The sequence below is a fragment of the Sapajus apella genome, unplaced genomic scaffold (assembly GCF_009761245.1).
Source record: "Sapajus apella isolate SASKATOON/1434 unplaced genomic scaffold, GSC_monkey_1.0 scaffold37, whole genome shotgun sequence".
Lineage (NCBI taxonomy): Eukaryota > Metazoa > Chordata > Mammalia > Primates > Cebidae > Sapajus > Sapajus apella.
The window spans coordinates 15704468-15718445 of NW_022436977.1; the positions used below are offsets into that span (position 1 = coordinate 15704468).

The 13978-nt window shown below is 34.8% G+C and overlaps 1 protein-coding gene across 5 annotated transcripts in view; it reads left to right on the forward strand.

Annotated features, from left to right (window-relative positions):
• Nucleotides 1–13978, forward strand: part of FAM227B (family with sequence similarity 227 member B) — a 287158-nt gene that overhangs the window by 46079 nt on the left and 227101 nt on the right. For 2 of the 5 annotated variants that reach the window (XM_032297818.1, XM_032297820.1), the window contains exons 2-3: nucleotides 3417–3553; nucleotides 6971–7024. In XM_032297818.1, the coding sequence (XP_032153709.1) occupies nucleotides 3506–3553; nucleotides 6971–7024 (102 nt within the window). In that variant the 5' untranslated portion in view covers nucleotides 3417–3505. The remainder of the gene's footprint in view (nucleotides 1–3416; nucleotides 3554–6970; nucleotides 7025–13978) is intronic. The other 3 variants (XM_032297819.1, XM_032297817.1, XM_032297816.1) reach the window with 2 other exon arrangements.

The window sequence follows — 13978 nt, forward strand, 5'->3', positions numbered from 1 at the left end:
AACTCTGTTCTCTAGTACCTTCCTGAAAAAAGCTAAATGGGAGTATGGTAGACAGAATAACAGCCCCCAAAGATGTACATAGCTGAATCTCCAGAACCTACTGATATTTTATCTTATATGGCAAAAGGAACTGCATATGTGATTAAGGAGATGGGGAAAATTACCCTAAATATTGTCTGGGTGGCTGGACATCATCAGAGTCCTTATAAGAGGGAGACAAGATGTCAGAGAGGGGAAAAGATTCTACACTGCTGGCTTTGAAGTTAGAGGGAGGAGCTCTGAGCAAAGGATAGCAGGTGACTTCTAGAAGCCCGTTTTGTCACAAAAAGATCTTTTGGAAGAAAAAAAGTGTATTAAACCATTGATATTTTGGGGTTTTCTGTTACACAAATTTACTAATCTGGGCGACAGAAACAAAACTCTTACACACACACACACACACACACACACAGAAACAAAACTCTTCACACACACACACACACACACACACACACACACACACACACGGAATATAGCCCTGCAGACCCATTTCAGATTTCTGACCTCTAGACCTGTGAAATAATAAACTTGGGTTTTTTTTTTTAAAGCCACTTGGTTTGCTGTTTGTTACAGCAGCAATCAGAAACTATTATGGGGGGAAATTTTTTTTTTTTAGTATCTTGCAAATCTGAAAAATGCCACACACTTAATTCATGCCCTGTCTGTATTTAAATTTACAGATTGAAAGTCATTTTCCTGGCATAATCCCCTAAATTATTGTTTTTTATTCTCTGATTCTTGTTTACTTTAACATTTTTATTCTAGTTTCTAGAAGATTTCTTCAACTATTTTTCACCAGAATTTTGTTGAATAATTTATATCGTTATATTTGTACTTTGCATTTTTTCTTATTCTGTATTCATTTATAACATGCGGTTTTGGTTTCAGAGATGCATTATCTTATTATAGCTCTCTAAGAATCTTAAAGACTTTTATGAAGTTTCCTTCTCTTCCCCACATTGTCTATGTATGCCTAGATTTTATTTTTAGTCATTTGTTAGGGTTTCTATTTTTTCGTTTTTGTATTTTTCATTTCACAATTATTCCAAAAATGTCTAATAGTCTTTATCTTTCTATTCATTTTGAAAAACAAGAATTACAATGGTGATGAAAAGCTCATGGTGACTGAACAGGAATTGTCAAGCAGTCAGCTTCATAGTAGAGCAAGGTTTTTCACTGGAAGTTTCTCAAACATTTAAAGAAGAAAAAAGACCAATAAAAATAAGAATTAATAAAATTAAAAACAAATGTGCACTAAAGAAAAGCAACAAGGCCAGAAGTGGTTACTTGCAAAGATTAATAAAATTGATAAGCCTTTAGGTAGACTGACCAAGATAGGAAAAGAAGACTCAAGTACAAATTTCAGAAATGAAAAATGAAACATCACCACAGACACTACCAATTGCAAAGATAAGAAGATACTAAGAATAAATATTTATATCAAAATACTTGACATTTTAATTTTTCTTAAAAAATAATTTACCAAAATTAATATAAGAAGTAATAGAATAGCTGGATAATCCTATATTAATTATGATAGATTATATCTATATCAGTCTACCTAGAATGCTATAATAGAATACCAGAGTGGATGAATTAAACAACAGTAGTTTATTTTCTCACAGTTCTGAAGGCCAAAAATCTAAGACCAAGCTGCCATCAGTATTAGTTTCTAGTGAATCCTTTCTTCCTGGCTTGTAGATTACTGCCTTCTTACCACGTCCTTACAAAGCCTCTTCTCTTATATAAACAGAGCATGAATTAAGTGTGTGGCATTTTTCACATCTGCAAAATACTGAGAAAAAAATCACTCATATTAGTTTCTTATTGGTGCTGTAACAAACAGCAAACAAGCAAAGTGACTTAACACAAAGTTTATTATTTTCATAGTTCTAGATATTTTTACAGATAAAATATCTGTGTGTATATGGAGAGAGAGAGAGAGGACATGAGCAAGCAAGCTCTCTGGTGTCTATTCTTGTAATGACACTAATCAGATTAGAGCCCCACTCTTATAGCCTCTTTTAACCTTAATTATCTCCTCAAAGGCTCCATCTCCAAATAAAGTCACATATTGTTAAAAGTGTTAGGGCTTCAATATATGAATTTGGGGTGGGGGCATGATCAGGTCTATAACAGTATCCTTAATTTAAAACTCCCCCATGATTTCCGATTCAGGTTCAGGGAACATAACTAGCAGTGTCCACCAAACATTTAAGGAAGAGAGGAAGAAATAGTACTGATCTTTCAGATTTTTAAATTCTTTCAGATAACAGAAAAAACAGAGGCATTTCCCAACTCATTTTTTTTTTGAGACCATAATAACCTTATTCTAAATCTTCACATTGTAAGATAGACAAATTCAGGCCAAATTTTTTTTTTTTTTTTTTTTTTTGAGGCAGGGTCTCACTCTGTTGCCTAGCCTGGAGTGCAGTGGCGCAGTCTTGGCTCACCACAACTTCCACCTCCCAGGCTCAAATGATTCTCTCTCCTAAGCCTCCCGAGTAGCTGGGATTACAGGTGTGTGTTACCATGCCCAGATAATTTTTGTATTTTTATTAGAGATGGGGTTTCACCATGTTGGCCAGGCTGGTCTTGAACTCCTGACCTCGAATGATTCACCTGCCTAAGCCTTCCGAAGTGCTGGGATTACAGGTGTAAGCCACTGCTCCCAGCCCAATCTTTTTTATAAACATTATAGTAGCTTATATTACTAGCCTTCCCTGGTCCATTTCTTGTTGTATGCATGCCCTTTGTTATATGACATAGTAGAACGTCCAGGTTCATGAGCAGAAAATATATTTTCCAGCCCCACCTCCACTGCTGCTTTCTTGGTATATTTGTCTGTTCTCACATTGCTATAAAGAACTACCTGAGACTGGGTAATGTATAAGGAAAAGCTGTTTAATTGACTCACAGTTCCACAGGCTGTATAGGAAGCACGGCTGGGGAGGTCTCAGGAAACTTACAATCATGGCAGAAGGTGAAGGGGAAGCAGACACATCCTCCATGGCTGGAGCAGGAGGAAAAGAATGAAGGGGGAGATGGCACACAGTTTTAAACAATCAGATCTCGTGAGAATTCTATCACAAATCAGCATTAGGGGAATGTTGCAAAACCGTTAGAAAGCATCCCCATGATCCAATCACCTCCTACCAGGCCACACCTCCAACACTGGGGATTATAGTTCAACATGAGATTTATTTATTTATTTTTTGGTTTAGCCAGTATGCAACTTTTTTTTTTTTTTTTTTGGTCAACATGAGATTTGAGTGGAGACAGAGTCAATTGATTATCACTGGGTGAAAGTCAGAAGTGAGGTTTCGGGTTGAGGGGAAAGGAATTGTTTGGCTGAGTCATTTATTTTTGCATTTCAGTGTCTTTCATACTCCAGTTTGGTTCCCCAACTCACATTGATGCCTAAGGCCCAGCTGATTTCTCTTCATTTCTGCAAACTTACTGTATCATGGCAGGCCAGCGAAAGTGTCAAAAGATCAGCAGAGCTGGCCCCAGGGTAAGGAAGCTGCCACAGCTTTATGTTCACTTATAAATGTCACATTTCTCTTGGAATTTCAGGAAATCAAGGCTCCCAGGTAGAGCTGGCTTTGTCACTGAAACACCAAGGATTTGGTCTAGGTCTTGTTGTTCGCTGCACAGATAGCCAATCACTGAGATGAATATTGCCAAGGAAGAAAGCTTTAATTGGGTGCTACAGCCTAGGAGATGGGAGATCAGTCTCAAATCCATCTCCCTGACTGACTAAAATTAGGGTTTCATATAGCAGGGAAGACATGTAACCATGTGTGGGAAAATAGTAATTAGGTAGGGTGGTGAGGAGGAGGTGGTAAACAGGGAACAGGTGGTCCGTTAGGCAGTCATGATGGGTGATGGTAAGGAATCTAGAGGCTCATTTTCAAGATACACTGATTTGGTACATTTCAGTTCCTTAACACTATCTGGGAGGCCTGATGGTTAATTTTCTGAGAAAAGAACTCAGAAAAGACAAATGTAACTTTCTCAGGTTTTAAGACGGAGAGGATTAATTTATATGTTTATTTAAAGAAACCATAAACATTAGTTCTATGGGACAATTAGGCTTGTTTTCAGCTTCATGAGTTTACAACTTCTATAGTTGCATAGGGCCTTATGCTGAGAAGTACCATGCATTTGGTTTAATGCTCTGATGTTATTATCTTCAAACTCTTAATAATTTTTTAACAAGGAACTCTGAATGTTTACAAGTTATATAACCAGATCCTGCCTCCTGGCATTTAACACTTTTCACTAACCCCATAGAAAAGTATGATTTTAATTTGTCCAAGTTTGTCTTATTGTTACCATGGAAGTATAGGTGTTTTATATCCTTCTACATCCTACCAAAAATAGAAATCTGTTTAATTTATACCTTACCTTCTTTTAACTTTAAATTCCAAGATTCTTTTAAATTCCAATTCTTTTAACTTTAAATTCCTTCATTTAATTTTAAATTCCAAAACTTTAAAATTCCAAGAGAAACACGGAATTTTGAAATTAATTGGGACTTTACTGTGCAAGTTTCACTTCTTAATTCCTTTTTCTAATTCTCTTTAAATGTGCATATTATTTTTGGTGCTTTGTACTAGGAGTGATTTGACAGCCATTACAAGAAAAAAAGTCTATACTTAAACTGTTTTCATTAAGTTTAATTCTGTATATTTTTTAATGTATTGCAAGTTCCTTCTAGCCAAATTGCTATACTCACTATCCCTGAAGGTATTATATCATGAACATTTTTCTATTTGTAAGCCTTTTATGCACACCATCTTTCATATCTCTCATTCTTTTCAATCTGACTAGCTCTAGAGTTCCTGTTTCCCATAACATTTTCTTCACATCTCTATGCATCTTTGCTTCTTTCTAAACAATTTGTTTTCCTTTTTTTAATTTTTAAGGGTACATCATAAGTATACATATTTGTGGCATACATAAGTTAATTTTCGATGCAGACATACAAAGTATAATAATTATATCAGAGGTAAGTGGGGTTTCCATCATTTTAAGCATTTATCAGTTCTTTGTGTTGCAGACATTCCAGTTATACTCTTTTATTTATTTTAAAATGTTGATTATAGTTAGCCAGTTGTTCTATCAAATATTAGATCTTGTTCATTCTATCTAGCTCAGCCTTTTTATTTATTTGTTTTTTTAAAGAGAGTCTCACTCTGTCGCCCAGGCTAGAGTGCAGTGGCACAATCTTGGCTCACTGTAACCTCTGCCTCCAGGGTTCAAGTGATTCTCCCACCTCCGCCTCCCGAGTAGCTGGGACACCTGGCTAATTGTTTTGTATTTTTAGTAGAGACGGGGGTTTGGGGATCCCTCGAACTGTTGATCTCAAGTGATCCATCTACCTTGGCCTCCCAAAGTGCTAGGCTTATCTGCATGAGCCACCCTGCCTGGCCATTCTGGTTTTTTGTTTGTTGGTTTTTACTTTTTTTTTTTTTCTTTTTTTATAGAGATGGGCTCTTACTGTGTTGCTCAAGCTCGTCTCAAACTCTCGGCTCAAGCAGTTCTCCTGTCTTGGCCTTCGAAAGTGTACTGGTATTACAGACATGAGCCACTATTCCTGACCCTGACTATATTTTTGTACTCATTGACCATACACACTTTCCCTTTAGTTCCCACTACCCTTCCCACCGTCTGGCAGCCAGCATTCTATCTCTGTCTCCATGAGTTCAGTTGTTTAAATTTTTAACTCTCACTAAATACTCGTTTTCTGTAATGGTTGTTACATACACTCTATCTTCTTCTTGCATTATCAGTTATATATTTCCTTACATTGATCATATATTTAGATGAATGAAATATCCCCAACTCAAATGTCATTATTTTTATAGATTTTTTATAAAGCATGACCTTCTTGTTCTGTAATCTTGACCGTTTTATATATTGATGAGAAATATGTGTTTTAATAAATAAAAATGCAATACTATCTTTCCAGTGATATCACCATGGATATTAGGGTATTTGACTTCTGAATTGCTCTTACTTTTGCCTTCTTCTCACTGGATTTTCATTCTCTAGAAGGATTTTTATTATTTTTCAAGTACCTACGCATTTCTGCCCTTCATCTACACATTTATGCTTTAATGTACTTATTATGCATTGACTGTGAACCAGCCACTGTGTGAAATTTAGAAAATTCAGCCATGATTGTACCATAAGTTTCTGTCCTCATAGAGATAATCTACTGTATGCCACCATGGAGAAAACTTTGGGGGATAAGAAAGGCTTGCTGGACAAAGTGACTTTTAATTTGTTATTTGAAGTAAGAGTTAAACAGGCCAAGAAGGGATTGGAAGAAGAGAGTTTGGGAAAGGGAGACTTCTAGACACAAGAAAGAATGTATGCAAAGTCTCTAAGGCAAAAAGGAGAAAAGTGTGGTCTTGATTAAAATTAATTTGTCTAATGTTGAACACATTTTGAAAGCACAAAGAAACTACTAAAAATGTGATTATTATGTTAGACTGAAACATCCAAATATTTAAATTTATTTTCACTGTGTAACTGATTAACTTTTAAAAATACTTAATCAGCAAGAACATATTATGTTTTTGGCTCTGAATTTATTATAGACTATCCATGATACCCCAAAATATCTTGGAAGTCTTTAGGAATCTGAAATGAGGGCCTTAAGCAAGATTCACGTGGAGTTTTTCACTATGGATAGAGTATAAGAAGGAAGCCTACTACAAAATTTGGTTTGGAGGCTGAGAATGTAAACATTTATGTCCCTTTTCAAAGTGGAGGGATGGTACAAAGTGAGCATTTTATGATATCTTACTGCTTTGAAAATGATAACTTAAATAGAGTAACATATTTAAGTAAATTATTTGTAAATATTATAAACAGTCTGAATTTATGCCAATGAACAATATTGATTTTACTTCATTAGGAAATGCAAGAACCTCCAAAGAGTATTGAAGAATTCTTAAAGTTTCAAAATTGGGTGAGTAGAGCATCTAATTTTATGTGCCAATACATCATTTTAAAATATCAGTTATGGAGATGTAGTAGACTAAGAACAGACTTTAAGACTTGAAATTTGAAAAATACGTTTCAATATGGAAAGTGTGGATAAATACTTTTTCGGTAGGGTCTATATTGTAGTCTTTCCCTTTTGTCAATATTCTATTCTCTTTTTCACATTTAAAAACTCTAGTCCTATGCAGACATTTCTGTATATTTTTATTAATGTAAGATTTTTGTCTTATGTATTTACGCCTTAAAGAATATCCAACAATTGTGCTTACTTACCTCATTGATTTATGTACCACACCTGAGACAGGTAATTTTTAGAGGTTTTACATCAATATTCCTTGATTATTGAATCAGAGGGGAAAATTAAAAATGTGTTTTCATGTTGAAAGTTCCAATTCCATTGTTATGTGTAATTGCAAACTTTGCCTGGAGTTATTGGACTTGGTAAGTCTTCCCTTGGATTCATGCACATGTAAGTGTGAAGGTCGGATATGTTTTGCATTGAGGAGTGTCAAGTAAGGGCCAGAATAAAGATGTCGGTATAGAAAACAGAGAAAAGGTAGCTTTTTAATTAGGTATGTTTGTATTTTGAGTGGTTTAGAATATAAATAATTTATATTTATGCTTAAATATAAATAGCATTTGCTATGATTAAACTGCTAGCAATGTAGTTTCAGAAATATGTATTTTTAAATATCTATTTTCTGTTTTTATATTTGTTTAGATAAGTTTTTTTTTTCCTTTCAACGTTTTGGGACAGGATTGCGTTCCCTTACATGAAAACGTTCTTAGTTATAAAAGTTTACTTCAGTCACGTGCTGTAGCTAAGTATGTTGAAATACTTTTAGGACAAACTTTTTGTAACTATTTTGATTTGAAAAATGATGGAAATGTGCTGTAGCCTAATGACAATGTTTCAGGACTTTTTAATGTTTTAATTTTTAAGTTAAAGTTACAATAAATTCAGCATATAATGGAGACTGTATTATTATACATGTTTGAGAACCTATGATTTCAAATAAAAATTTCTAATTATTTGAAGTAGTCAATACATAATCTTTGTTTAAATTGAGAATGATACAAATCAAATCAAGATAATAGGTTTATGCCGGCTCTTCACTAAATATAGAATAAAATCGAATCAAAGAATGTCTTATTAATAGTATATCAATACTATCATTTTTGTATGCAAAGGACATATTTATAGTTGTATTCAAAGGCTGTATTTATAGCCGTCAGTTTTTATCAGATAGCATTTGATAAAATAACATATTCATTTATATCATTTTGTCATTTATAGGTTTATCTGTAAATCCTTTCTTATTGTCTGAATTTCCCAACCAAATACTCATATTCTTTAGTTATTTTTTATGGTTTGACTGTGTTTGTGCATTGCCAAAGTATTGGATATATGAAAGTATTCAGGAATAAAATGACTAGATGTTTAATTTTTTGTTTGCAATACAAAGTCTTTGTCTAATAGATGATGGTAAAAAAGTAATGACTACCAAGAATTTATTTAAGAAATATTTTTGAACACCTGCTATGTTCCAGGCACATAGATACTTAGGATATATCAGTGGATAAAAACAAGCAAAGGTGCCTGCCCTTGTGGAGCTATTTTAGAATTGAGGCATATTATTAACAAACAAATGAATAAAACAAAAGAGAAATGAAAAATAAATTGTAAACTTTTCATAGCTTCTTAAAAGCCTATTTTATTTTCCTCCTTTTAAAATCTAGAAACAGAGCTATGTGTCTGCATAGTATTAATAGTATAGCGGTTAAGAACAGAGATTCTGGTATCAGATTGCCTATCTTCAAATCTGAGCTCTGCTGTTAACTAGTATTAATAACAGTAACCAGTGTAACTGGTTTCTCTTGTCTTTTACTTCATCTTTTATCATAACATCTAAAGTCTTCTCTTTTTGCCAGTTCATATTATTTCTATCTTTTTTGATAATTTAATATTTTATATGTTTCACTCTCTCCCCTCTTTCTTTCTTCTGTAATACTTCTATGTATCTTTTTATCTTTTATTGTTTTTAGCCTCTCAGTTCTCTGTTGATCACTTCCCAAATTCTCTTCACTCCATCACAATTCTGTTTCTACTTTTATTTTTATAAAAATATTTTTATGTTTTATTTTTATATTATCTTCTTTCCCCCACTATTGTTATATCAGTGTCAGCTCTCTTATCCTATTCATTCACTCATTTAATTATTTCTGTTCACTACCCACTATTTGCCAAGTATTTTTCTGTGCACTGGAGATTCAGCAATGAACAAAGACAAAAATTTCAACTCTTATGGAATTTACACTGTCTTCCTCCTTCTGCCTCATTTCTCTTTACTGTCACATTTTTAAAAAATTCTTTTTGGTTCTTCAAGTACTAAAGTGTTGATTCAAATTGCTTTTATATTTATATACTATAATTTTGATTTTTATGTTATTTATTTCTTACTACCTTTTTTTCAGTATCCATGCAACTTTTATCTGGTAAAACTTTAATTCATCTTCTCTTAGTTCATCAGTGTTAATTTTTGTTAACATTCCTGCTAGATTTGTAATCTATATCTGGAGAGTACTCATCCCTATTATGATTTTTCTTAGAGGTCAAAATTATTTTATGACAGAGAAAATAATTATTTCAATCCCATTATCTTTATTCAGGGAATAACCTGGTTTATTTGCTTATTTATTTATTCATTTACTTATTCATTAATCTATTTAAATCCTTATATCAAAACTTAATGTAAGGGAAGAAGAGCTAAATAGTGGTCACTTTTTCTACTAATTCTAGTCATGCTTTTTATTTCTTATCTTTTGTTTGACACTTAAGCATTGTCTTTTGGGCATTGGGACATGGGTGAAGAATTAACCATATATTTAATTTAAAAAAATTTCTCTCTAAACTCCACAATAGCCCTTTTGTCTATCTACTCTCCTTTCTCCATCTCTAGTTTTGTATTAGCATATAATAATTTGTGCTTCTTCCACTGCCAAAGTTAATTGTGATAATTAACATAAACATAACAAATACATAGCCAATTCTTGGTTCACTGACCCTGTTTTAAACAGGGTAAATATTCTTCTTAGTAATCACTAAGGACCACAGTGCTATAATATAGAATTTAACTCCTTAGGAAACAAAAATTTCTAGTCCAATTCTTCTCTTCTTTTGGGATTTGAATACATTTATTTACTTTTAATTAATATAATCATCATAGACTCTGGATGCTCATACTCTAGTAGTAGTGTTGATCTCCTTTCTTGCAGTAATGACATAACTTCTGCCTGACAGCTCATCCTCCTGTTAGCTGCTGGTTGACTCAATTTGCCTTTTTAGGTCTGGCTATAAAATTTGTTTTTTAGATGATACTTTATTCAAGAGGTATCTTATTGAAGGCAAAATATAAAGTAATAAGGAAGGAAACTAATTAGGTAAATGAGATGGGGAAAGTAGATTATGATCTGCTACAAGATATGATCTACCCCAAGATAATCACCTGGTATCCATTTAATAATACATACACAAATAATTCATTAAAAGAATTTAAATGTCACCTGCTTTATATTAATTTCTTTGGGACACCAGTCAATCCCTTGATTACCTTGGTAATGTAGAGAAGACAGAGTCTGATCAGCCTGTAGAATTTCTGGAAATTTATTCAGCTCATAATAATATTTCAGTATCTTAGGACAAGGATTGTGATATCTCAAGTCTGATATAAAGAATACATTTTCATAAAGGTTTGTACATATACATCTTTTCAAATTCCTTTTAGCCTCTCCCTATTCCCTTAACTTCCCTGACAACAGCAACACATGACTCATAAGGACTGTATTTTCAAATGTAGCTGCCATTCTAAATTGACAGTTTGTCAGGGATTTTACCCTGTGACCTTCTCTTATTTTTCCAAAATCTCTGAAATTCTTGACATAATTTTCCAGATCAGTGTCAGAAAACTTTCCCAAGTGCTGTGTGTCTTATTTAAGATATGCATTTACAGGATTTGGAAGAGGGCACTTATATATTTATATAGCACTCTTTTTCAAAATGACAGGGGGACCAAGACTTTTTGGAAAAACTTTTCCTTTTTGGAAAAGTGTTCCAGTGTTAAACACTGGGTACTATTTTCATATCTTACTACTAGAGAGCACAATTAGTAAATGAACACATGTATGATGAGTTTAGGATACTTTCAAAGGAAGAGAAAAAGATAATAGAAGCTAGCTTTTTAGTTGTTGGAGTTGGCAATTATAATATGGAAAGAGAAAACAAGGATGGTTAGATTTGGAATTAGAAGCAGTGTGAATTTGTGGCTTTGAATATATAAAAGTAAAAACAAAAAAGCCTGAGGTTGAATGACTTCAGCAAAATAGAAAAATAGCATTTATCCCTTTGCCAAAATACCAATTTGAGCAACGATCGATTCAAGAAAAATGCCTTTACAAGACCTAAGGAATCCAAGTGATATATTACTAGCCTCCACTATGTGGGAGGCCTGGATATAGCATAGAAATAAGAAAAGATGCCTTGAAGAGGTTAGGAAGGACATTTTCAAGATACCAAGCTAGGGCAGAACAGTGTGGAGAGAGATACCTTTCATGTGGGAAGGGGAAAGGAGAGTGAAGTGAGCACATAACTTTGCCATGGACCCCAGAAAGAGGACTGTGCAAGCCCACCCTCCACAGTCCCAAGCTCCAGGCCAGCACCTGTGGACCCAGTCTCCAGTCCCACTCTAGTGGCAGGACAGCCCCCACAGTTCCAGGCTATCCCTCTCAGACTCAAACTCCAGCTCCACCCCAGCACCTTTGGATTTTTGACTTTAGGCTAGCACAGGAGGATTCAGGCTCCATGCCTGCTGCAGCACCAGGTTGCTGCAGGCTCCAGGCCATTTCTAGGTGAGGCAGGCTCCAGGGCACTCAGGCTTCAGGTCCACTTCAGTGTACTCAGGACCAAGTCTGCACCAGTAGACCCCAGAACCAGGTCAGTCAATGGACACAGGCACCAGGACTGCTCCTGAGACCTAGGCTCAAAGCCAACCCCACAATCCCAGGAACCAGAACAACCCTCAAAACAGACACCAGGCCCATCCCAGCACTAGGCCAGCCCCCACTGCAGTGTCACATTGGCCCATATGGGCCAAGGCTTCAGTTCTGGCTCCACAGATTAAGGGTACAGGCTCCACCCAGTGGACTGCTGTGCCAGGTCAACACCCCTTGAGCTAGGACTCAGGACCACTGCAGTGGACCCAAGATGTAAGAATATCCAAGGAAGCCCAGAGGCCCAACCCCATAAACCAAAGTACAAGGCTAGCCACTGTGAGCCTAGGTAACAGGCCTGCCCGCATAATGAACCAGATACCAAGTCAACTTACCTGACAGTTTCAGCAGGAAGTCCACAGATTCTACCAGCTGGCCTGCCTACACTTTCTGGGTTGGCTGACAGGTAAAGGGCTTTTGTGCTGAAGCCAGCCTTTAAAAGACCACAGGAGGCATGTGTTTCTTCAGATGTGCAGGCATCAAAACAAGCCCACAAAGGTGACAAATAATCAAGGAAACGTGACATCACCAAAGTAACAAAATGAATCATCAGTTACCTAAAGAAATAGAGATCTACAAACTGCCTGATGAAGACTTAAAAATACAACTTCAAGAATCAGAAGAAACAGTAGGGGTACTCAAATACAGATCATTTGAAATCGCTCTGTCCAAGGAACAAAAACATAGAATGAAAAATAGCAGTAAAGCCTACAAGTTATGGGACACTGTCAAGTGAAACATATATGCTTAACAGGAATTCCAGAAGAAGAAGGGAAAGAGAAAAGAGTAGAAAGCTTATTTAAAGACAGAATGATAGAAATATTCCTAAATTGAGAGAGCAAAATAAGCAGCAGGATCCATGAAGCCCAAAAAAATCTCCAGATAAGTTAAGACAAAGAAATCTTCCCCAAGATACATTATAATGAAATTATCAAAAGTCAAAGACAAGAGATACTTTTGAAAGCAGCAAGAAAATATTTATTTATTATATACAGTTACAAGATTAGAAGCTGATAAAAAAAGTTACTTATTATATACAGGTATAAGATTATAAGCTGATTTTTCAGCAGATACCTTGAAATCCAGGAGAAAGAAAGATAATATGAAGTGCTGAAAAACAAAAACAAAAAAAAACTGCCAACAAAGAATTTGATAACCTGGCAAGGCTCTCCTTCAAAAATGAAGTCAAGATAACAACTTTCCCACACATGGAAAAAGTGTTGGGAGTTTATCACCACTAGATATTACTTGCATTAGATGTAAAGGTAGTTCCTCAAGTTCAAATAAAGAACACTAACAATATGGAAACAAATTAAAGTATAAAACTCACTATAAATATAAAAATATAGTCAAAATCAATACTGTAATACTGTATTGGTAGTGTGTATATTACTTTTAACTCTATTTTAAGAGTTAAAAGGCAAAAGTATTAAAAATAGCTACATATCAAACTGAATTCAATAGAACATTAAAAGTATCATTCATCATGGCCAAGTGGGATTTATTCCAGGGATGCAGGGATGGTTCAATATACACAAATCAGTCAATGTGATATGTCATATCAACGAAATGAAGGACAAAACCCATATGATCATTCCCACTGATGCTGAAAAGGCATTTGATAAACTCCAACATTCCTTCGAGATAAAAATCCTCAAAACACTGGATACAGAAGGAATATGCATTAACATACTAAAAGCTGTATATGACAGACCCACAGCGAGTAACACTTTATGGGGAAGAGCTGAATGCCTTTCCTGTGAGATCAGGAACACAACAAGGATGTCCACTTTTGCCACTATTATTATTCTTACTTTCACCACTATTATTCAACCATATTACTGAAAGTCCTAGCTAGAGCAATTAGACAAAA